Source organism: Nuphar pumila, chromosome 15, assembly GCF_984573655.1.
Source record: "Nuphar pumila chromosome 15, dmNupPumi1.hap1.1, whole genome shotgun sequence".
Lineage (NCBI taxonomy): Eukaryota > Viridiplantae > Streptophyta > Magnoliopsida > Nymphaeales > Nymphaeaceae > Nuphar > Nuphar pumila.
This window is the reverse complement of record NC_143263.1, coordinates 11,033,532-11,059,963: the sequence shown is the minus strand read 5'-3', so window position 1 is coordinate 11,059,963 and position 26,432 is coordinate 11,033,532. Positions and strand designations below refer to the sequence as shown.

General features: G+C 36.7%; 1 protein-coding gene across 2 annotated transcripts in view; it reads left to right on the top strand.

Annotated features, from left to right (window-relative positions):
- The first annotated feature begins 7,812 nt into the window (after positions 1 to 7,812).
- LOC149814473 (glycosyltransferase-like At2g41451) overlaps positions 7,813 to 26,432 on the top strand; it is a 37,615-nt gene continuing 18,995 nt past the window's right edge. Inside the window, exons 1-8 of one of the 2 annotated variants that reach the window (XM_089988786.1) lie at positions 7,813 to 8,188; positions 10,325 to 10,474; positions 10,579 to 10,631; positions 10,999 to 11,107; positions 23,026 to 23,160; positions 23,241 to 23,285; positions 23,795 to 23,982; positions 24,136 to 24,277. In XM_089988786.1, the coding sequence (XP_089844912.1) occupies positions 7,871 to 8,188; positions 10,325 to 10,474; positions 10,579 to 10,631; positions 10,999 to 11,107; positions 23,026 to 23,160; positions 23,241 to 23,285; positions 23,795 to 23,982; positions 24,136 to 24,277 (1,140 nt within the window). In that variant the 5' untranslated portion in view covers positions 7,813 to 7,870. The remainder of the gene's footprint in view (positions 8,189 to 10,324; positions 10,475 to 10,578; positions 10,632 to 10,998; positions 11,108 to 23,025; positions 23,161 to 23,240; positions 23,286 to 23,794; positions 23,983 to 24,135; positions 24,278 to 26,432) is intronic. The other variant, XM_089988787.1, reaches the window with a different exon arrangement.

Genomic DNA, 26,432 nt, shown 5'->3' with positions numbered 1-26,432 from the left:
GATCCAATAGTCGATTCCAAGCAAATAGAGTACGCCGAACACATTTGAAGGGTTAGATTTGAAAAAAAAAATCTATGAAAATCATGGTGAGACCACACCGAACGCATTTCTTGATCCGATTACGATGATCCAATAGTTTACATATTTTGCTAGTTTACATATTCCAATTTCTCATTTATAAGGTATCCTATGATTTCTTATATATATATATATATATATAAAGAGAAAGAGAGAGAGATGAACATAGTTTTAAGTGTTTATGATAGATTTTAACTGTTAGATGTGTTTATCATTGCTTATTAGTTAAGAAACAAACTTTGTTTTAGATTGATTTTCTGTAAAAATATGAATATTTTATCATCAAATTTTAGTATAATATCAATCATTCATTTTTTTGCCTGTTTAAAATACACGTCATAAAGATGTTTAAGCAAAATCATGTTTTCTATTGAATAAACACATCGGGTGGTTTAGAACTATCATAAAACACTTAAAACTTTGAGTTTTAAAGGGTCTAATGAGACCTAATTAAAAAAGGAAGCAGATCAGGTCATGATGAAAATGAGTGTTTTTGTTCATGCTGACATCGTGGCCATCCGATTTGCATTTTAAAAAGCTCAAAAGTCAACAAAACCACGTGGCATTCATCCAAAATGCAAACAGACGGCCAAGATGCCCGCATGAGCAAAAACACTCATTTTCAGCATGACCTGATCTGCTTCCATGGAAAAAGGGTTCCAAAGGAACACATTACTCATATATATATATATATATATATATATATATATATATATATATATATATATATATATATATATAGGGTAACTGGAATATGTAAATGAGCAAAATATGTAAACAGGTATGAATCAAATTTTCATAGTTTTTTTGCAAATCTAACCCTACAAATGCATTCAGCGTGGTCCATTTGCTTAAAATCGACTATTGGATCATCATAATATGATAAAAAATATGTTTTTTATGCTTCAATATTTAAAAAAATTATGAGTTGTTGATTTTCAAGCTTTAAAATATTCTTCTTATATATCACAATCAAATAATTCAAGAGTTTGTTTCTATAAAACCAAGCATCTAGATCACATCCATACGATGAAACTTTATAAAAAAATAAAAAAAACTGATGAAAATCTTGGTTCATACCACTTTACATATTTTGTTGGTTTGCATGTTCCAATTACCTCTCTCTCTCTCTCTCTCTCTCTCTCTCTCTATATATATATATATATATATATATATATATATATATAGAGAGAGAGAGAGAGAGAGAGAGAGAGAGAGAGAGAGAGAGAGACTTTTTTTTTGCTAAAAAAAGCCTTTAATTAGTGGCAGTTGCAACTACCAATAAAGGTCATTTTAAAGTGCACAACCATAAAATCATGTGCAAACTTAGGATCATACGTGGTCCGTTGATATCTCGCCCTACCACGTTCTATATATGTATATATGAAAAGTTGTAGCTGCCTACCAGTTTTCTAGTCTATCACCATGCTACCATTAGAGAATGGATGTTTCGAGTTGTTTTCACAAATCTGTCCATGCAGATATGTTCAACATGGTTGATTTGTTAGGAAGCAACACTTGGAACATGTTTTTCAGTAAAAAAATTAATGATTTTTTAAACCTTGAATATTTATGAAAATCTTATATATATATATATTTATTTATTTTTAAACACTATAAAAATCCACTTTTGTGTCAAAATCTGATGATTTGAGAGTCAATTTCTATCAAATCAAGCATGTAAAACACATCTATACAGTCATATTTAAGGAAAACATGAAAAAAAAACTTCAAAATCCCCGTAGGTAGGGGGTGTTAACAGGCCAGGTTTAGTTTGGACCTAAGTGAGACCAAACTCAGATCTGATTTGAGATATTGGTACCAGCACCCAAGTCCATTTGAGAAACCATACCTGGATCCTATAAGGATTGCATGAACTAGACCCAGACTACACGCTATAAAATGATACTTTTTATCTTTTTTACATTGAAAAATTGCAGATCTTAGTCAGAATTCAGGTCGGTCCCAGGTCTGGTATGAAATTTTCCAAATCATACCCGACTCCATATATTAATTGGACCCTTTGAATTTGACCTGGATTCGAATTGGACTTCTTTGTTTATTACCAAACCCTGTCCCTATAGAGTTTGGTTAGATTCGTGCTTGGGTCAAACCCGACCTATTGACACCCCCTACGGGTAGGCTAGAAAAGTGGTAGGCAACTACCCTATTCAATATAGGAAAAGTTGTATATATATATATATATATATATATATATATATATATATATATATATATATATATATATATATATATATATATATATATATATATATATATTGGATATCTGGCAAAAAACATTTCCAAACCCCACAATCCACATGTTACACGAGTTCCGGTCGGATTGACCCAGATAATATTTGAGTTGGCATTTAATTTAATGCCCATACTGGGGATGTAGGTTCAGGCTGGTTCAAGTACCTGAGGCATGCCCAACCCATTGACACCACTAAAAATGGGGATGCAATTAAGTTGGATACGGGTTGGGTCATGGTCCAACACCATACTCATAAAAGTTCAGTTTCGGATTTAGATCAAATTTCAATCTCGTAGTCAGATCCATGATTTGGGAATCTGTAATACTCCTAGCTAGTAAACAGATCATTTCTATCAAGTTTTATGCGGAGAAGGTAAAATGAGTTGGTTTGGATCTGTATTTGACCCCATGGCTGATCGTGCATGCTTATTGAATTTCAAATCCAGATCCAGAAGGGACTGAATCCAATATAACCTATAGAAAGATTTCTCCTGCCCATATCCAAGAATAAGCGATGGATCCACTAGTCCAGTTAGAACCTGGGATGATCCTCACACCCATATGCCTCCCCAACTGTACAAGTCCATATTGGCTGTGGGAGCATAGTATGAGAAAGAAATTCTCGGTCAGTTTAGGAAAGTTATAGTTATGGCTGTGCTGTAGAAAATGCATGTTGTGTGATCAGAGCATAGTGACAAATATCGAGAGATTTTTTAAATCTCGCGCTAATATCGTGAGAAATTGCCTGAAAGTTTAAAACGGTAATTTCTTGAATATCACGAGATTTATGAAAAAACATAAATGCTGTGATTTAAACACAGTATTTACGTTTTTAATGGCTATTTATCATAAAAAAAACCATGTATTTTTATTTTAAAATAATTTGTACTAATATTTTCTTATAAAACACACACAAAAGGGAACGACTTTCTAAAAAACAAAAAACAAAAACATGTCTATGCTGGACAGGATCAGATAAGCAGTCAAACACGCCCTTAAGGGGAATTTGTGAGCCTCAAATCTTGTACCTAAGGCTGCAACGTGATCAGATATGGTCGGATACCCGATCCAAGTCCGATATGTAATTTTCAGATATAGAACCTTTATGTAAATTCTGAATGTGCATTCTAATCCTATTCAATCTAATTCAATCAGATTACTTTTGGATTGGGATGGACACTTTAAGTTGGATCTGGAGTTGATTCATATAAAAATTTGACTCGATTGCATTTTTTTACATATAACTGTAAATAGCTATTTTTTTTCGGAATCCAGTATCACTACACTCATTTCAGAATCGGCCTTAGCTCCTCAGAACTGATTCGGATCTACTGTTTATATTTCGGTTTGGATCTAGAAACATCTGCCACGAATCTGACCCGTTTACACCCCAACTTGCATCCCAATACCTAAAGTGGCATGGACATGCTGATGTGGCACAGACTGCACTCCAATACTTAAGTTTTTTCAAACATGGGGTTTTAAATTGGAGATTTGAGAAAAAATAGGTAAATTTTCAAAAACACACTTAAAGTTTTGTCAATAATAAAAAATATACCTAAATTTTTTATATTATTAAAAACACGCACAAGTTTATGTTACATTAATAGAAAATACACTTCCATCAATTTCATTTGGGTTTATCGTTAACTCTAGTTGAGTTAATAGGATAAAGTTTTTGAAAAAAAATCAAAAAGGCACCTAAAGTTTAAGCATCAATGAAAAAAACACCTAAGTTTAAAAAAAAAAGGTACCTCAATTTTTTGCAGTTTTAATAAAAAATAAACTTCCATGCATTTAACCTAGGTTTATCACTCACCCAAGATAGGTTAATAAGTTAATTTACTAGTTAACCGGGCAATTTTTGAAAACATGATGTTGAGAGTAAAATGGTAATTTTACATCACCTTTAACAACAAACGTGACGGTTGTAAACTCCTAGGTCTTTTTACTTAGCCGTGATATTTTTAGGTGCATTTTTAAAATTTTCCAAAACTTAGTTGCCTTTTTATTAATTCTCAAACTTTAGTGTCTTTTTGAAAAATTTCTAAAGTTTTTTTCCTTGAAAGGAGTTTATAGGATACAATTACTGATTTACTATGGAAACAACGATTTTTTTCTAAAAAATGCAAAAACGCACCTAAAGTTTTGATAATTATAGCTGACATTTAACAACAACTTTGTGGAAAGTAAGCCCTAGTTATTTTGATTAACCATGAAAAAAGTGTAAATGTGTTCTTAACAACATTGAAAACTGAGCATGTTTTCTATTATCACTCAAAATTTTGATGTGTTTTTGAAAAATTTTCAGAAAAAAATACAAGTTGGATTTAGGGATTGTCGTGGATCGGGGGAAAACGAGCCCCGCCCCGCCCCGCCTTGCTCGCTTGGATTGGGGATGAAGGACATGACACTGGGATGTGCGGGGATGGAGGCGGAGATGGACTTATGCTTTCCCTTGCCCTGTTTGGGCCGGGAACGAAGGACATAAAATGGGGATGGGGGTTAAAATCAAAACCCATGCGGGGATGGAGGGCAGAATTTTCGGATGGGGCGAGGGTGGAGACCTTGTCCCCTGCCCCCGTCCCGGTCCACTGTCATCCCTAGTTGGAGTGATGGCAAAATCCTAAATTAAAGAACAGGTGGGAGAGGATCCATTCTCATATCCTTGAATCTAAAATCCTAGGATCTCATTCAGATTTGAAAAATAGAGAAACTCAAAAGCTCTCTAAGTAGTTTTGGCCTTTTTTTTTGAAAAGCAAGCTGAGGTTAGGCAGACCCCTACCAGTTATACAACTATGCCATTGGGTTTTGAACCTGCACTAGCTGCTGCTACCAGTTTCAGTATTTTTGGGTGTGACTTGTTGTATTGAATTTGGATCTATTCTATGGCTGTCAATAGGTCGGGTACCAGACCAATCATGGTGCACCCGAACCCCTCCCAAACAACAAAGTGTCAAGTAATTCGGGTTTTGCTAGGTCATGAAAATGAAATCCAAAATCCGAATCCGAATCCATATAATTTCAGAAGATTACTTAACACATATAAAACACTCAGGTCAGTTCAGGTCCCTAGCAAAAAAACTGGGTTGGGCCAGGTAGCCGGCAAAAATCATAACCCAAACTTCACTCACATATTACTCGGATCACCCGAATATTATTCAGGTCAACATTTTTTATGTCCACACATGAGAATTCGGGTTTGGGCTGAATTGGGTACCCAGTACAAAACCGAACCATTGACAGTTCTAGCTCATTCCCAGATCGAGGGTCAGCCTTTGGTTTTGTGCATCTGGATCTGAACCCTATGAGTGGCTGCGTGACACACTTCAAGCTCAGGGTTAGGGGTGTCAACCCCTCGGGTTTGGTTCCGACCCAGGTGAAACAAAACCTGGTCCTGATTTTTGGATATGGTATCAAGTTTGGACCTGGATATAATCAGACCTACCATAAGAGAAACCATACCCGGACGATAAAAACTACATGAACCAGACCTGGTAAAATAATATTTTTTTATCATTTTTACATTGAAAATTTGCGGGTCTTAATCATAACTCAGGTCAGGCCCAGGTCTGGTATAAAATTTTACAATCTATACCTGGATCCATGTATTAATCGGACCTTTGGATTAAGACTCGGATCTTAATTGAGTCTTCTTATTTATCACCATACCCTGACCTTATTAACGGGTCGGGTCCCGGTAAACTCCACCCGTTTATACCCTACTCAGTATAGGAAACTTATAATACTGTCTCCAGTACTGTTACAACTCCAATGTCACACGCGATGATCCAACTGTAACTGGACCAAACCCGTTGGCTTCTGCCACCAGACTTAAGCTCACAGGATGGCCTACACAGGTGCAGTCCAGATCTGAGACCATAGAGAGCCCATGGCACCAAGATATGAATGAAAAAGTGAAACCGCTTCCAAACTTTTTGCCTTTTGAACTTTTTATGGGTCAAACCCTGCGGACGTGATCACATGGTTCTTTTTAATAAATAATAAAATTAGAATTAGGGAAAAAGAGTAAGCCCACTGAATTTTACGTTGCTAGGACAGCGAGCAGACTGAGCCAACACGATCAAGTCTCTGATCATGACGTTCATTAGAGTTAAAGCATTGACTTTGATTAGTGATAACCAATCACGGTCTCTTAACGGCTTCCGGTTACCGGTTTAAGCTCTTCCGAGTCGGTTTCTTGGGTTAGATATCGTTTCTTGACTCGGGGTTTTTTTTTTCCAACGAGTGGTGGAGTGTTTGGATGAGAATTTTTCGAATTGTAGTGTTTGGATGAGATTTTCTTTCCTGTCTCTTGGTTGATGGCAGGGATGCACTCTTCCCTCCATGATCTCCTTTTCCCAGGCGGTTGAACCGGTATGGCGCCACAAATGGGAATAACATCCAAACAGAAGATAAGATTTTCGAGGGAATTCTTGGAGGCTTGCTTTGTCCATTGTGACAAACGCTAAAAGTGGCAAAATCTGGTTTTTTCAAAACTCTTGAGAATTTGAATTTTTTTCATAAATCTCACATTTTTTTTGCCAAATATCCACGAAAAAAAAAATTAAAAATCTATTTTTTTATAAGAAAATATTAATAAAAATTATTTTAAAATAAAAATACATTGTTTTTTCATGATAAACAGCCATTTAAAACGTAGATATTACATTTAAATCGTGGTATATATATATATATTTGTTATAATTCTGGTGATATTTTGAAAATCTTGCAAGAAATTGCCATTTTAAACTTTCAAGCAATTTTTCGCGATATTATGTCAAGATTTTCATAAATCTCACGATATTTTGTCACTATGGCTGTGTCATTGGTAGTTGGAATTTCGTAGATTTTGCCCCTCTGGACAAACAACCTCCTCTCCCTGAAGAAACGTTTGTTTCACCACGTTGAAACAAAAGTCGACATGGTGGGCCCCACCAATTTTGCCTAGGAAAAACTGCTTCGTGCCTTGCTCCTTGGAAAAGTAGTTTCCCACATGACCATGCCGTTTGATTGCAAAAAGCCACTTCCCGTTCCCAGCGCTTGAAACAAACGAGCCTTAAGATGATGTGTTTGCTACACGGGGTGCCCACGAGAAAGCTTTTCATGCATTTTCCAAATCTCCCGCGGTAAAGTGCTTCCCCACACGGTTTCATAAGAAAAACATGTGTCCAACCACAGTTTTCCCATGCAGGACTCTTTTCCAAGTCAACAAATTGTTTTTCTCCCTCTTGGCATTCAAAATCAAGATCCATCTGGATTCGAGTCTAGAGCCAACCCATCTCCATTTGATCATCCCAAGCTCAGGCTGGAAGCCACCAGAAAACGCGGGTTCCTTGACTCCAGCCTCAAGTCCAAAGTCCAAAGTCCAAAATCCAAACATAGTCTAGCCGAACCGCTTACCGTATCACATCGGACTCAACCGAATCGGTCGTTAGAGTTTAAAAACAGCCCACAGTTTGTTCTTCTTCACAGAACAAATACAGAGGACGACGACGAAGAAGAGGAAGAAGAGAGAGAGACCCTAACCCTAGAATGGCGGGGCACTACGGTCCTCTCAGGGGATCTCCTACGTCACAGGCGTCGAGGATCATCCTCCTCCTGACATTCCTCCCTCTTACTCTGGCGGTCTTCGCCTTCGTCCTTCAATGGCGGGGAGGGCTCACCGATCCCTCCGGCCGGTGGCCCAGCGAGTCTCCGGCGTTCCCAGGCATGGTGAACAGCCCCGTCAGCACCACCCACTCTTCTTCGTCGACATCCGATTGCTCCCACCTCTCCGGCCGCGGTTCAACCTCCGGATTCCCGTATTTGAAGGATTGGGGAATGGGTTTCCCGGCCGAGCAGCGGCCTAAGGTCAGAATTTGATCGATTTTCGCTTGTTTTTTCTCTTCCCTTCCTCCCTTTCACCGTGTTTATGATATTGGCGGCAGTGGTTTCCTGGCATACTTTTTGATTGTATGTCTCTGTTCACTCTTTTTCTCATGGAGGGTGTTTGAATTTTCGGTCTGATGGTAACGAGAGTCATTGGGATATTATTAGATGGCGGAAGAATGATCTAATAAATGAGGAAGCATGGTTTGTGCGTGTTTTCTCCGGTATTTTTGGCTGCGTAGTGTGTAGTTGTAGACGGTGGATCGGAGTGTGGCGGAGCGTGACTGAAGGTCATGATATGGATTGAATCAGTTTGTGCTCGTACGTGTTTTAAGCTTTGCATGAGACGAATCGGATGTCGGGGTGAACGATGATCGTGGTTATGATTTGTTTTTGGTGTAATTTGCATGCAATGTTGTCATGCAAATGCAACAAATGCTAGCTTGAAGAACCGAGATAAAAAACTTGTTAATGTTTTTTTTTTTTGAGGAAGATGGAAATCAGATAAGATTAAAGAGCATGGGACTGAGATTCAGCCGCTTGTCGCATCGATTCCTTAAACTCGTTAGTGAATATGTTTCCGCATTTAATGAGTTTCTTCTTGTGTCATACCCTGAGATATGTGATTCTCTAGTAGTAATCGTTTGTGATTTTGCTTGAGAGTGGTTTTTATTGTTCCTCCTTGAAAGCACGGCCCTTGTTCCTCACCATGCTTGCCATATTTAGTTCTTATACTCTTGAGCCAGTTACAGTTGCTTTTGGAAGACCACATAGGTTGGCAGAAGGGGCGCCTTTTTTTTCTGCACCCTGATCAATGCTGAAACATAATGATGCGATTTTGCAATGTTGTGTTGCTGTATTTCTGTTTTTCTCACCTTCAACTGTACTTTAGTTTTCGATTTTACATGATATCTGTTTTTTCATCCTATGAAGTTGCGTTCCTGTCAATTTTCACCTATAATTTAGGTGATGTGCAATCCACATTCTCTAGGTTCCCATAACATGTTTGATGGTAGACATTGTAGCTGAAATGTTGTCTTCATCCGCTAAGATTGATGAGCAGGTAGAGATTAAACTAATTTATTATTATTACATTTGGAAGTTATTGTTTATGGTTTCCCTGAGGGAGAGATCCTATAGAGTATCAAATCTAATTCCATTCTGCTACATACTTAATTTCAGGAAAAAAAATCTATTCTGTTATGTAGGATATGGTTGGTAGACTTACAACACACTAGAGTCTCCAGCCTGTGTGGATACTCTGGTTGGAACACTTTTTAACAGCTTTTACCCATTCAAACAATGACTCTGGCTGTGTATAAATCTCTCTCTGAAAGAGCTTAACATAAATGAGGCTTGATACTATTAAGAATCTATTGCAAAAACTACACTAGAGGGTTCTTTTCATTTTCCGTGCTATTTATTAGCTGCAGTGGAGTCATGACTCTTCTCTTGAATCCAAGAAAGTATGGGGCAGATGCAAACTGACAAGAAGCTCTCTTCCTAGTCTTCTACTGGCTTTGGTTTTTCTTGTGAAATGTACATGCATGAAAATCATTCAGAACATAAAAATCCTGTGCTTTGATGGCCATGTCTTTGTAAGCTGTATATTGTGTTTAAAACTTTTAAGGCTTAAATGGTCACTACATGTTAAATTCCTTGTAACGTATGGATTTCCTTTTTTATTTCTTTGCTTTTCAATGTTTCTTCATTAGCTGCCAGATGCAGACATGGAAATTGTTGCTCTGAAATTTTTTATACTCTGAGGGGTTAAACCAGTTCATCTGATTGGTGACTTTACATTCCTGAAGAACATGACATAGACTGAAGTATTTAGGACTCTCTGTGCACGCGTAACTGCACAAATTATACTCTTATGTCATATTCTTGCTCCCCAAAAGGGAAAGGGGATGTTCAAATCATGAATTGGTTTATCTTTACATGTTCCATCTTTCATTGCATTGATGTAAAGATAGTACTTTTCTGCATGCATTAAACCCTTGTCCTGGTAATTACTTGTGTAGCTACTTGCTATATTCAGCCTTTTCTTTTTCTACCATTTTATCCTTATGGAACTGTTTCGGTGGTCAGCTGCTTACTCAGTTTCATGATATGCAGATATGCATCACAACAAGCACATCAGCTGGTTTAAATCAGATCCTACCTTGGTTGTTTTACCATAAAATCATGGGTGTTACCAACTTCTTTTTGTTTGTTGAAGGAAAGGCTGCATCCTCAGATGTATCTGCTGTCTTGGAAGCCATCCCTGTGAGTGGTCTTTGAAAAGCCTTTTTACTAGGTTAAAGAGGGGAAAGAGAAAAAGCTAACATTTTTACTTGTTCGCTAACAAAGTTGCCCCCTCTTTATGACAGGGAGTGAAAGTGATATATAGAACCAAAGAATTGGAGGAGGAGCAAGCTAGAAGGTTTTGAAATGTTGAACTTGTTGTCTCTTTTATTGTATATTTTCATTCATTTAATTTTGGAAGTTTGTAGTCCGCTGCTTTCTCTTTCTATTCAATAATGGATGCTTATGTCTGAAGTCTTAAATCAAATTATGCTTCAATGGAGGGAAGAAATACTGCATACATTAAATAAAAAAGTTTTTATATATAACTGCTAAAATTGTGCTAGTTACTGAATTGAAGATATGCCAGTTTTCCATCTTTGAAGAAATCATATTTAGTCCACCACTTTGTACTGGATCCATATTGTTAGTTCTCATGTAACCTAGTTATCTGTTACTTATTCAAATGCTTATATATATTTTTTTTTACCTTTTTGAGTTTTCAGCCGTATTTGGAACGAGACTTGGTTGTCATCCTTTTTTTACAAGCCATGCAACTATGAACTATTTGTCAAACAGACACTTAATATGGAGATGGCTATTGTGATGGCGCAGGTATGGTATTTTTCCATTTTCTCTTTCCTAGCCATTTTCACACTTTTTATGTATCTAACTCTCTAATAAATGTGAACTTGTCAATAAAATGATCTTTTATTAGTTGGTCAGTGGTCACAAAAAAAAAGTTGATCTTTGTTGACAAGATTGCTTTTTATATTGTCATATTGCTGATTTGGTAGGTCTAGTTTTTCATCTTTGAAGTGGTCACACACATGAACTTGTAAATGCCTGTTTCAGATCCAAAAGATTATTAATGCAATCTTTTGACCTAAATTTGCTTAAATTTCTTAGACCTTTTTTTTCTTTCCATACCACTCACCACGAGATCCATAAGGACAGATAAACAAATGAATATGAAAAGAAAAATCACAAAATAAAGGAGAATTAGTTTTCACAAAAGTATTGTGAAATTTATGACATCCTTCAAAAATAAAAAAATGCTATATTTGATTTTTTTTTTGAGATTTTGAGGCTGTTCTCAGCAGCTTAAAACATCAAAAAAAAAAAGAGAAAGACAGACTTGCAATTATCACCAACAATTATAAAGGCAAGATAAAACCATGTTCCTTTGTTCTGAAGTGCTTCTCTTAATCATTTAAAATTTTGAAGTAAAACTAATCATGTCGAAGAGTCGATTATCAGGCACTTGTGTTTGTGTTCATGCGCAATTCTGAATTCATAAGCACCAATGCTTGCACGGATTCATATCCAGCTGAAATGAACTTTATCTTTTCTATCTTTGAGTGCACACGGACCCGCATGCACGAGCATGATCCAGCTGAACTGAACTCGACTTGAAAAAAAAAATCTTTGGCACAGATGGACACATACAAATGCATTTATGCTATGTCACATGGGTGCGGGTGCGGGGGTGCGGCAAAAAAAATATATATATATATATATATATATATATATATAAAGTCCAAAAGTTGGACATAAATGACCCTAGGTGCGTTGACCGCACCCAGGGTGAGCTTGACCGCACCGGGTGCCACACCCACGTCGTGTCATGTTGCATCGACGCGGGTGCGGCACCCAGTTGGCCGAGTCCCTGTGACATAGCATTTATGTTGTCTTTTTGTGAGAGCAATGTTTTCAAAGAGAACAAATGCTATTGATCACTGCGTATGGTTTTATCATGAAAAGGTTAACAGTTGAAGTCTTTTTCCTATCAAGGCGATTGCAATATCCTTATAGGGAATTCATACCGACTTTATTGTATTAGAGAAGGGATTAAGGTCCTTAGGCCACTAATTTATTTTTCATTAAGGAAAAATTGCATGCCACATGGGCATACAAAATACATATGCTAAGGGGAATTACGTTCTCTGTCGATGTGTCCTACATGTGACCATAGTTGTGTAAAAGTATCTCCAAATAAGATACTAAGATCAAGACCTTAATATTCTTGATAATAAATCTGGCACACATGCACAATAAGAACACTTTAGAACACTTGTGCACAAAAGCACAACTCACAAGAACTCACAAATGCACAAAGGCATAAAAAATATTGGAATCACTTTATTGAGCACTTGGGCTTTGACTCAAAACCATGAGAAATACAAGAGGGGGAAGCCCCTATTTATAAGGGAGAAAAGGAGCAACATAGGGGGCTCCCAAGAGAGTCGTTGGGAGCCCCCAACGGTCACATATGTGACCGTTGGAGGCTCCCCAACGACTCTTTGGGGAGCCTCCCTATGTGGCACAAAAAAACAAAAAAGGAAAAAGAAAAAGCAAAAAGAAAAGGAAAAAGCAAATTTACAAGCATATTCCAAAATGGAATATCCGTAAAACAGGAATTTACAGAAATACCCTTTTGGGTGAATAAGAAAAAATATATATATTTATATAAAAATATATAGATATATATACATATATACTATGTATATATGTATATATATCTATATAGATATGAATATAAATATATATGAGATTACAAATATCGATACATAATTTAACCCCCCCCTCAAACTTAGGGCAAGATGACCGAGAGTTTGCCAAGGAGAAAGTTGAATCTTGGGGCACATAAGGCTTTGGTGAAAAAATCTGCCAACTTATATTCTGAAGTAACATAAGGTAGATCAATGACTCCTTTTAAGTAGGCTTCACTGTAGCACCCCGAAATTTTAACCCAAAATTTAAGAGGATTTTTTTTTTAAAGCGAAAACAAGTAATATTATAGGGTTAAGCATTCCGGAACATTACTGTGAAGAGTAAACCCAAAACATTTATTTCATTTCAATATTAATGAAAATCATCAGAGTTTTAAATGATATGAACAGTTAAAATTTACAATAAACTCAAGCGATCCCTGGAACAATAAATCCAAAAATCTCGATCCGATGCCTCATCCCGCAGCCGCTCATAAACCCTATCCTTTACCTGAAAAATAGTAAATTGATTGGAATTAGACTACAACGTCTAAGTAGGAATTACTGTAATTTTAGCAAATATACTAAGTAACAAGTATGCAAGGGATTTGTTTAATTATGAACACTAAAACATAGCATGAGAATATGAACATTACTAAACTACTGCACATTGTTAATTTAAGTTTCTAGCTAGAATATATGAACACTACCAAGACCAAATCAACCATTGCAGGAGTACAAAATTCATCTCATGATAAGGTAATATCATTTGCAGCATTTAAATATATCCTGACCACCGATTCCATTGAATGCTTAAAAGTAAGTGAAGCAGACTATGCAACAACTGTAACTGACATATACATAAACAAGTAAAGCGAATTGTGCAACAACAGCAACATGCATCTCAGTCATGTGACAACCACAATATGAATTCAATTATCTCATATCTACACCTTTCAGTATTTCATTTCATCACAAGCTCAGAACATGCTGGAAGAATATCAGCATGTCTCCCCAGTAATTTCAATCACTGTGATACTTAAAATATTCTAATTGATGTTTATCTTTTCTTATCCCGCGGGTACACACGGGCCAAGACAACCATCACAGAAGAGAACGTTCGGGGGTATATTATTCAAAGTTGTTTTATTAACCCGAACATTCTAACTGTGACTGAAATCCCAAGGGAGCGGCCAGTGACCGAGAGAAACTCCCAAAGGCCAAAACCAAAACAGGATGCATCCCTAACTTCTGCAGAAGAACATGGAACTACCACCTAAGACACATTTGGTAGTCCGGGTCTCCCAACTCTGAGGACTGGGACCAACGAGTCGCTTTACGCTCAAAACTAAACACATGTCCCCAGAGTTTTGTACCACCTACCCTCTCCAAGGTAAGCCCGAATCTGAGTGGGTTAATCTTTTCATTTAATTATTTTCCCGAAGTATGGGGCATTTCCCCAACTTCTTTCTACTATCATAGTAGTAGAAATCTCAACCTTAGTCATTTTACCAAGGTGCATAGAACAGTTCCCATCCTTTGTCATATTGATTGCATAACCCACTCAAAGTGCTCCGGTGCCTTTAAACCAGTCGAGCAACAAGAATTAAATTTAAGTTCTTATCAGTATTATGATCATTATTCTAAATGCTTTGGTACTTTTAAACCAATCAGACACAAATGCCCCGGTATCTTTCAACTAGTCAGGCTCACAGAAATTAACCTTTAATTTTCTCACCAATGTTATTGACATTGAGTACACGTTCATTAACAAAAGTACCTGCATCAGGTACCCAATCCATATTGCCCAATTAGGCATGATTCCCAAACTCCCTATCATTCATTTTGAATTCTCAGTGGACAAGGGAAAAAAAATTCACATAACTTGACTGCATGCAACCAACAATTTCAATAAATGATATTTCATTTATATGTCTCATAGCTCTTCTACAGAAAGCAGTCAAAACTCAGACATTTCCAGATTTGAATGTCAGCAGTTTATATGAAAAAAATTCAGATAAAACCAAATTGCACATACACCCATTTCTATATCAAGTTACAGTTCGATTTATTACTAAAGTGTAAAACATAGTGTTTCACAAATAGGTCACATCACATATATCCAACTACAAGTAGAAAGCTCACCTACAATCTCATAACGAATTACAATTCTTAATGGCAATTTAAAAACACTGTTGGTTTGTTTGTTTGCTTCTTTTTTTTTCAGGTATCTAATATCACCCAGGTGCCAGCAATAACCGACCCAAAGGTTTGGTCAGGAGTTCATTATTTAAAGGGTTTCAGTTAGGTTCCCTTTTTAAGTATCTCACAAAGGATCAAGTATACGGCTTCATATAAGTATTCATCTCATCAAGCACCATTGTGTTATTATCCAAACCTAATCCTACTACTTCATGTAGACAGTGTACAGGCATCACCAAAATGTGAAATAGAAGTATAAGAATTGAGTGAAAGAACATGTAATTTAGAAGTGTGCAGGAATCATAATCATCAATATTAAAATTTCTGGTATTACCCCTTTTTAAGCACCTGAAATCAGTAAATATCATGTATTAGTTCTGACATGGCAGTTCAAAAATTAAAAATCCATATTATCATGGTATGAGGATCGACACCCACAATATTTATTGCGTGTAACAAACTGCTTGTATTATTCATACACTTACAGACTCTATCTGTGTTATGTAGTTAGCAAGGCAATCATTATAGTCTTGATTTTCTTCTGAGTTTAGTGAGAGCTCTGATTTAAAGTTTGAAAGGTAGTTCACCCAAGTACTGGTGAACAGACTCTGTGTACGTATAACAGTGTAAATGGGCATCACATAATTTATCAAAATCAGAAGTTACTGCAATGTTCATATGGGCTGAACACTGATGCCCTACTCATAACCGAGTAACGTACACAGGCTTTTCCAGTAACAGCAAATCAATGAGCACCAGGGACCCCTAATTAATTGATATAGGAATAAAACACAGTACAAGCTACAACAGTTGAACCTTACAGTGGAAATACAACTTATGCAACAAAAGAAAACCATGAGACTTATCCCATATTACAGTTTATTGTGTTATATAAGTATACTTCTAAAACCATCTACCAAAAAAAAGTTTACTAGGTTCAGTTATATAATCAAATCTATATGAGTATTAACATCCACAGAATGTTTGTGCTTATAAGGAATAACATAACATGCTGTATATTAACTGAATGGGTGGACTATAATGTACATATTACATGATCTAATCTAACGTTGCAAACCATATTGTTTTTGACTTTAAGACCCAACAATCAGATCAGAGTATCTGATAAGGGTGAGCATTAGCAACCCCAGAAGGTCTTTAATTTCAGGCATAATAATGATAACTTCTAAGTTATTATTATTCATCTCTTCACCGACAACAACTAAAACAAAACACAGAACTGCAGCCTACTAGAAACAACAGAATATGCAAGTCCCAAAAAAAAATGGAGTAATCGATGTTCTGAATAAAAGACCAGATAGCTTGGATCATTAAGATATAAATAACATTTGCAGGAAAGAAAAATAACCCACTCATTCAGTATAGACAGTACAGAACTACAAATCCCCATTTTTCTAATGAACTGGTCTATTAAAAGAAAGTCGAATGTAGCTATAACCATAAAGGGTCTTGACTACTTTAGATTTCAGTAGGCACACGCCTGATCATATATCATGCAAGGTCCAGCACGATCCAATAGAATGGACAGAGGATTAAAAGAATTGGGATTTCCAAAAATCAGTATATGAAAAAAAAAAAACCCTTTACGATAATCAGTAACCACACAGAACCAAGGTTTTGCACAGCTTCAGTCCACTCATAGGGATTGTATTGCAAACCATTACCTCTTTGGAACAAATACCCGATAAAATCACGATAGACCTTACAAAATCGTTGCCAATCCTACCGTCGAAAAATCCAAAATCCCCAAATCGAAGATTTGGGATTTTCGGCAAACCAAATCCCAAATTTTTGATTTGGGATTCACGACAAATCCAACACATACTAGTAACTTAATACATATGCGAAAAGCATAGTAAAAACCTACCTCGGCAATGCGAAATCCCCAACTTTGTGCGATTGTTTCTCCCTAGCCGCTGTGAAGCCAAGCCCTCCTCACGCCGACTCCACGAACACGAACGAGAGAGATGGAAAAACCGAAGTAACCTCGCTGTCGTGCTCGTGTGAGTCGTGCGTCCTCCACCGGCTGGTGTAAGAAAGAAAGGAAATTGGGAGGGAGAGGAAAAGAGAAACGGAAGGGAGTTGAGGGAGACCGAGAGAGAGAGAGGGTTCGGCTAAATGGGAGAGGAAGGAGGCGAGATATGGAAGGGTGCCACGAAGATCGGAAGGGGATCTGCTACCCTCCCCTTCACACGGCGGCTGCGCATCCCCCTTCCTCAACTTCCTTACTTCCACGCTGTGTTAGGGTTCAAAAACGAACCCTAACACTTGTTTTTATCGGGTAGGGCTTTTTTTTTGTTTTTTTTTTTGTTTTTTTTTTGTTTTTTTGTTTTTATTTTACTTGGTTTTAACGTGCTGTGGGGTGCCTGTTTGGTTCGGCTGAACCCAAACCCGAACCCGAACCCGCCACAGCTGGGTCCAAGTCTTGGGCATATCCGGATCCATCTGAGGATCCAGACCCACATCTAAATATTTAACTTATTAAATATTGAGTATAACACGAATTAAAAATGTTGTGGATCCAATTACATTATTATAAATATCTACTAACTTACTATGAATCTGGGGTCCATTGTGCTTGATACACTCTTTAAATAAATCTGGATCCAAGGATCCATATTAATATTTGAAGTTCTGATATCGAAGATCCAAATGCAATATTGTGGATCCGAACCTCGCCTTAAGCTATACCAATTCCCACTAAAGTGTTGTGGAAATTGTCTCATAAAAATCTGATTTATTTCAAGGATCCAAATAGGTTATTTAAGATCCAATTACGAATAAATAATTAAAACCATAAAATATTCGTGTATTACCTTAATGACTTACAATCTACATTTATTTATCTGATACAAATCGCGGGTATTACATTCACGAACATAGTGACAGTCCATTTCAATGTGCTTCGTTCGCTCATGGAAAGTATGATTTTTGACAATGTATATTGCACTCTTGTTATCACAACATTACTCAGTGGGCCCTTCAATAGTGATCCCCATGTCTTCAAGCAGCTGATGAATCCATACAATTTCCATGGTAGTAGTTGTCATGACACGATATTTAGCTTCAGTCGAAGATAGAGAAACTTTTTGTTGCTTCTTACATCTCCATGAGATTAAAGAATCACCTAAGAATACACAAAAACCAGTGGTGGAGTGACGGTTATTTGGGTCACCTCCTCAATCAGAGTCAGTATAAGCAATTAATTTTAACTCAGAAGAGGATGACAGAAAAACTCCCTTATTAAGAGTACGATTTAGGTATCTTACGACACGTAAGACGACACTCATATGAATAGAAGTTGGTGTATGCTGAAACTGACTTGCCGTATGCACTGCATGTGAGATATCTGGTTTGGTAATACTTAGGTACATCAACGATCCTACAAGTTGTCTGTAGGGAGTAGGATCAGAGAGAAGAACACCATCATCAATCTTCATTTTAACTCCTACTATAGTAGGAGTTTCACAAACTTTATCATCTGTAATACCTGACCTGTCAATAATCTCAGATGCAAGCTTAGTTTGAAACAAAAAATACCCTCTATGAGAGTATGCAACCTCAATACCCAAGAAATAAGTTAAAAAACCCAAGTCAGACATTTCAAACTTATCCTTTAAAATCGATTTTATGCTTTTAATCCCTTTAGAATCGCTTCCGGTTATAAGCATGTCATCCACATATAGAAGTAGAATAACAATCCATGCATTAGATTTTCTAACAAACAAAACAGTATCAGGAAAACAGGATAAAAAACCATTTTCTAACATTACAGAGTTAAACCTATCATACCAAGCATTGGGGGCTTGTTTCAAACCATAAAGTGCATTTCGAAGGCGAAACACTTTTCCTTTAGGAGACTCCATTCCAGGAGGAGCATCCATATACACTTCTTCGTTTAGATCTCTGTTTAAAATAACATTTTTAACATTCATTTGATAGATGTTCCATTTGTTGATTGAGACAACGGTTATAAGACATCAGACGGTGACCATTCGAGCTATCAGGGCAAAGGTTTCTTCATAATAAATCCCATATTCTTGACTATATCATTTTGCAACTAAACGAGCCTTGTATCTCTCGAGGGACCCATCACTCGTAGTCTTAACTTTAAACACCCATCGACACTCTATTGCTTTCTTATCTTTAGGGAGGTCTTGAAATTCCCATGTCTTTGCTCTCCTTAGAGCTTCAAGTTCATTATCCATAAAGACTATCCATTCTGGGCGTTTTCGTGCTTCCTCGAAGTTTCTAGGTTCTATGTAAGAGTGAATGACGCTTAGACAAACTCTATATTTAGGTGAAAAAGACTCATATGAGATGAACCTAGAGGGGGGTTTTCTCTGTCTTTCGGTCCTACGAAGGTTTTCCTCACTTTGAAGAGTAGTCTCATTAGCATCATCATATCTTTCGAGGGCACTTCTGAAAGTATTCCTATCTCTATGAGTGTAGGTTATGGGATCTCTATGCGGTTCTTCATTGACATGATGAAATGTTGGGGGCACATAATTGGTTTCATTATTACTTGAGTCATTTTGATTTGACTCATCATCACCAGTATCATCATCTTCAGTCAACAGATCAAACAAAAAAGAATAGTCTATATTCTCGTCATTAGATTCAGATTTTTCAAAACCACTGATATTTTTCAAGAAGCTTACATTTCTGGAAACATATAGTTTATCATTTTTAATATCATAACAACGAAAACCTTTTTGAGTTTCAGAATAACCAAGAAAGGCACAAGGAATGGCCTTGGGGGAGAGTTTGTCATTTTTATCAGTAAAGACAAAACATTTACATCAAAAAACCCTTAACCTGCTATAATCAGGTTCTTTTTTGTATAATTTTTCAAATGGGGAAACCTTGTTCAAGTTTTTTGATGAGAGTATATTTATGAGATAGACTGATGTAAGGGCTGCCTCAGCCCAGAGTATTTTCGAAATATTTTGTGAAATAAGCAAAGTTCGTGTTGTTTCAATAATATGCCTATGTTTTCGTTCCGCCAACCCATTTTGTTGTGGGGTTTTAGGACAAGACTTTTGATGGAGAATACCATGATTTTCAAGATAACTTTTGAATTCATTGGAAAGATATTCGCCACTCGAATCGGTTCTAAGAATTTTTAAATTTCCATTGAATTGATTTAAAATCATCATATGAAATGTTTTAAAAATCGAGAAAACTTCATGTTTATGTTTAAGAAAATATATCCAACTAAATCTAGTGTAATCGTCCACAAAGATAACATAGTATGAGAAACCTTCTTTAGATATCACCGGAGCCGGACCCCATACATCGGAGTGAACAATTTCAAAAGATTTTATTGTAAACATGGATCTTTGAGAAAAAGGAAGACTTTTCATTTTCCCAAGAATACATTCATTACATACAAAATTTTCATTACAAAGATGCTTAATAAAAGGCAAATAAGAGATTTTAACAATGTTGGGATGACCCAATCTCTTATGCCATACATGAATATCTTTGTTTTGAGCAACATTACAAAATTGATTCTTGGGAATTTTGAGAAAATCAACACAGTAGAGGTCTCCTCTCCTAGAGCCTTCCCTAATCAACTTCCCGAACTGGCGATCCTGTATCCAACATTTATCAGAAGAGAATTTTATATCGCAACCATAGTCCGAGAGTTGAGAAACCAAGAGTAAATTTAAGTTTAGTTTTGGTATAAGACAAATTTTTGGAATAAAGAAGTCTTGTTTTTCAAAATTGCCCATTCCTTTAATTTCAAAAGGTGTTCCATCCGCCGTTGAGACAAAAGATGAAAGAGAATTTTTAGAAAAATTAGAAAGAAAACAAGAACTTGGAGTCATGTGAAATGAAGCACCAGAATCTAGGAGCCAAGATGTCTTACCGAGAGAAGAGGAGGATGACATAGCGGCTCCGAAAATGCCTCCTTTAAGAAGAGGTTGAAGAGCATCCACAATTTGTTGAAAGGAAAGAGGCTCATTTGATGAACAAGGTCGTTCCTCTGGTTGGGATGCCATAGCCGCAGCAAGAATTTTCTTCCATTTGGGGCAAATGGGTTTGATATGCCCGGGTTCTTTACAAAAATGGCAAGTTAATTTGCTATAGTCTCTTTTGCCATATCGATCATTTCTTCTTTGTCCTTGATTTTTGAAATGAGGAGGTTTGTAGGCCTTCATATTATTCTCGAGTCTTGACAAACATTAACCGCTTCATAATCATTTTGAGAAGGTGCAACAAGGATGCTAGGATTATTTTTACTAATCCCCATACGGGTTTCCTCACCACTTAGCTTAGTGATAACATCTTCAATAGAGGGAGATGTGAAGGCGGATAGAAGAGAGGACCGAATTTGCTCAAATTCGGGTCTAAGACCATTTAGAAAATTGAAGAATCGATCTTCCTCTAGTTGTTTGTGTCTTAACTCGATTGCTTCTCCGCTCCATTTTGGTTCGAGCATAGCAAGCTCGTCCCAAATAGATGATAGTTCGGCAAAATATTCCCGAATAGACAAATCGTTTTGTTGAAGGGTCAAAGCCTTCTTTTGGAGGTAATATTTGTGAGATAAGTCCCTTGAAGTATAAATTTTTTCAAGGTACAACCAAACTTTAGAGGTCTTTTTAAACTTAATGATGTTGGCGTTGATCTTGGTTTCTACGGATGAAAAAATCCAAGACAAGATTTTGAAGTTCTTCATCTCCCACTCATCATGCCTTTTTGGCATAATCTTCTAGGGCTTTTTGTCTATCTTCACCTTCAAGAATCTTAATATCCCCTTTTTCTATAATTGTGAGTTTGGGTTCAGGTTCCGATATTGAACCTTGAACGTACCCCCAAAGACCTTTCCCTTTGATATGGGCTTCCATATTACCGGCCCAAACATGGTAGTTCGAACCACTAAGTTTAAAACCAAGGGAGAAGTGAGAGTCTTTTACACCCATTAGAGAGGAAAGAGGATAAAAAATAACGCGTACCTCAAATGATTTTCAAACCTTTCTTGACAAAAGATGCTCCTAAAACATTGCCCGAAGGAGATGATTCATTTCAAAACTTCAATAACTTGAAGGCACGTTTTTCGAGGCACTTCAAAAGTGAAGAGATGCACGATCCTCCTTCAACGAGGCTCTGATACCATGTAAAAGTATCTCCAAATAAGATACTAAGATCAAGACCTTAATATTCTTGATAATAAATCCGGCACACATGCACAATAAGAACACTTGTACACAAAAGCACAACTCACAAGAACTCACAAATGCACAAAGGCATAAAAAATATTGGAATCACTTTATTGAGCACTTGGGCTTTGACTCAAAGCCATGAGAAATACAAGAGGGGGAAGCCCCTATTTATAAGGGAGAAAAGGAGCAACATAGGGGGCTCCCAAGAGAGTCGTTGGGAGCCCCCAACGGTCACATATGTGACCGTTGGAGGCTCCCCAACGACTCTTTGGGGAGCCTCCCTATGTGGCACAAAAAAACAAAAAGGAAAAAGGAAAAAGAAAAAGCAAAAAGAAAAGGAAAAGGAAAAAGCAAAGTTACAAGCATATTCCAAAATGGAATACGCGTAAAACAGGAATTTACAGAAATACCCTTTTGGGTGAATAAGAAAAAAATATATATTTATATAAATATATATAGATATATATACATATATACATATATACATAATATATATGTATATATATCTATATAGATATGAATATAAATATATATGAGATTACAAATATCGATACATAATTTAACAAGTTGACTCTCAAAGTGAAATATCATTCTTATAAGATTGAGATGGAATGCTTGATCCAATATCTTATTGGCATTTGTTTTGTAGGATGCAGGTGTGGATTGGATCATCCATCTTGACACAGATGAACTTGTTCATCCAGCTGGTGCCCGGGAATACTCACTTAGGCAACTACTCATGGATATTCCCAAAAATGTTGATATAGTTATTTTTCCAAATTACGTGAGTTCAAAATTCCTATACTTTCCATTCTGCATATTCAATGTTTTCAAAACTGATGGAGTTAATTTGTTCATTTATAGGAGACTTGTGTTGAGAGAGATGATATAAAGGAACCCTTTAGTGAGGTATGAAGTGTCATTTGAACTCAGAATCATGTTTAGACTCTGGACTTTGCTTTGTGAAATTTTATTAGTTGTTGGGTGTTGATAATATTGAAATAGATGGTAAATGTCGCTAGGATATTTAGACTCACATGCAGGTCAGATTTTATTTAAATGTCATTCAATAGTATGTGGTAGTATGCACATGATCATATGATTTAGATCAAAATGTTGAAGTTTCTAATGATGATGGAACTTTTTCTATATCATAGAATAGGCTTATTTCCTTTGAGATATATGCACAATGGAAATGCTTATTATTTTTTACTTTTGAGAGAAATATGAATTATGATACTCTTATGTAAGCACATTGGCCAATTTCTGCTTTCTGTGCATGCTTGAATTTTGAAAAGCATGGTTTGAAAGCTTAAGATGTGCCACAACTTAGGTTCTGAACTTAGGTTATCCTTCTAATTGTTGCTTGTCCATTCATTGTTTTTTTAACCACTCTGAAGCCATTGTGTATTTTTTAGGTGTCCATGTTCAAGAAGAATTATGATCATCTTTTGAAGGAGACATACTTTGGCATGTATAAGGAAGCAACACGTGGTAATCCTAATTACTTTCTCGCTTATGGAAATGGAAAATCAGCTGCTCGCGTCCAAGACCATCTACGTCCTAATGGGGCACATAGATGGCATAATTATATGAAGACACCAAAGTATGACAGATCCTTGTATCTGACACTATAATTGCATACAATTTTTTTGTTTGGTTTGTTATTGGTGTCATATGAATTTTGTTTATGTATACTGGATGGTTTGCTGTGCAAGTATGGTACCTTATTAACCATAGAATGGGGTTTTGTTGCTAGTGAGGTCAAGCTGGAGGAGGCTGCAGTTCTACACTATACTTACACCAAGTTCTCAGACGTGACTTCTAGACGTGATCGTTGTCATTGCAAGCCTACTAAGGAGGATCTCAAAAGGTGTTTCATGCTGGACTTTGACAAAGAGGTAAGTACCTGTTCTCATCAGTTGAGCATTTTCTTATAGGAACTCCTTTTAGTTAATTTTGGTTATTAAATTTACCCTAGAAGAAGTCTCTTGGCATGTGATACAAAATGATCTCATTTTATACTTGTACTGAGAGTTTATGTAACTGAGCTTTCAGTCATTCTGCAGAAGGATTGAACTCTTTTATATCTCTAGAAACAAAATGGAATTGAGCTTTCTTGATTCTTGGGAACGCTGTATTGATTGATGCTCTGTTAGGACTTATTGCAATTGTCCTTGAGTGGATATAATGGTTATTGGTTCTTCCCTTAGACATTTACAAGTTTGTGGTAAGCCAGAATAGTCCTAGTGATGCATGCTTCTTGGAATTTTCCTTCTTAGTGTTAAGGATGACAATGTTAAAATATACTGTATATATTTGTATACCTAACTGATATACATATATTTGAACAATATACATATATCAGGGGTATTTTGGTCATTTAATGACATGTAATATTGTACAGTCCAATAGGGACTGTAGAGTCTTTTTTGTTTTCTTATTTTTCTGTTTTTGTATGTCAATCAATGTGATTGTTGGAGAGGCAGTCCAACCACTCCCTCTCATTATATGTGAGGCTCTATAAAATAAGCTTATTGACTGTTAAATACTATGTCACATGGGTGCGGGTGCGGGGATTCAACACTTCCAAAAAAACCGGGTGTGGGGGTGCGGCAGGGGCAAAAATGTAATATATATATATATATATATCATGTATAGTGTATATGTATGAATGTATGGTAGCTGTTAAGGTCCATGACATTTATGCCCAACTTACTTTTTACCATTTTTTTATCTTATATGGTTGTCTCCAAAGATGAAAGTGATGAGTTGTGGAGCCTGATTCATTGTTTTTGCCCTTGCAAGAAGGGGGGTCCGGGGGCTCCCCCCGGCGCGGGGGGTTATAGGGGCGCAGCGCCCCCTCCCCCCCCCCCCCCCCCCCCAAAGATTTTTTTTTTTAAAATTCCGCAGCCCATTTCATAGGGCAAAAAAAATTAAAAAAAATCCAAAAATGACCCTGGGTGCGGTGAACGCACCCAGGGTCGGGTTGACCGCACCCGCACCCACGTCGAGTCGCGTCGACGCGGGTGCGGCACCCTGCTAGCCGAATCCCTGTGACATAGGTTAAATACAACCTTACCACTGTAAAATAAGCTTTTCTAAGCTTATTGGCTGTTATATAAAAATCAGTTTTTTATATTGTGTTTGTGTGAAATTTGTGCCATTGTGCTCTTGTGGAATTCATGTTTTGTATATCTCTTTTATGAGATTGTTATCGGTCCATTAGAGACCATATTGTATTTGTGCACTTGTGTAGCCCTTTGTTGGCATTGTGATTGTGCACATCTTGTTTCATTACATGGTATTAGAACTTAGGGCTCTTGAAGTGTTTAAAGTTATCTTGGAATTGCTCTCTTTGTGGCGGTGCTCTTCAATCTTTAGTCTTCAAACACAAGCCTTCTTCATTATGGGAGAAAGAGATTCCGCCTCCGTCATCTTCTGCAAACTCAACGAAAGCAACTATTTGATGTGGGTTACCGCAATGAAAAATCACATTTGGGTGTTTGTTAGTGGAACCACTAATGAACCTCAACTTAAATTAACAAGAAGAGAAGGAGATCATGTCAAAGCTCTATCCGAAGAAGAAAAAGAGAAAGTTTTGCAAGAATACCAAAACAAGTTGGAGGATTGGAAAGCTAGCAATGCTCAAATACTCTCATGGTTCATGAATACCATAGAGTTCAAGATCGCCACCAACATCATCAAATTTAAAAAGGCACGTGATACATGAATCTTCCTAAAGAGCACATTCATTAAAAAAGATATAGCTAGATTATATTATCTTCAAGACAAGGTACGTAATACCAAAAAAAGCGATAAAAGTATAAGAGACTTTTATGGTATTCTGTCTTCTATTTTGGATGAACTAACTATGTTAGAACCAAAATGGGAAGGTTCGGCTATTGAGATGAGGAAATTACAAGTTGAAAGAAAAAATCTTGTATCTTTTCTATATGGTCTCCGACCAGCATTTGAGCAAGTTAGGTCCTCCTTGCTTCATAAGACTTCGATTCTTTTTATAAGTGAAGCTCTTGCGCAAATTTGTCAAGAAAA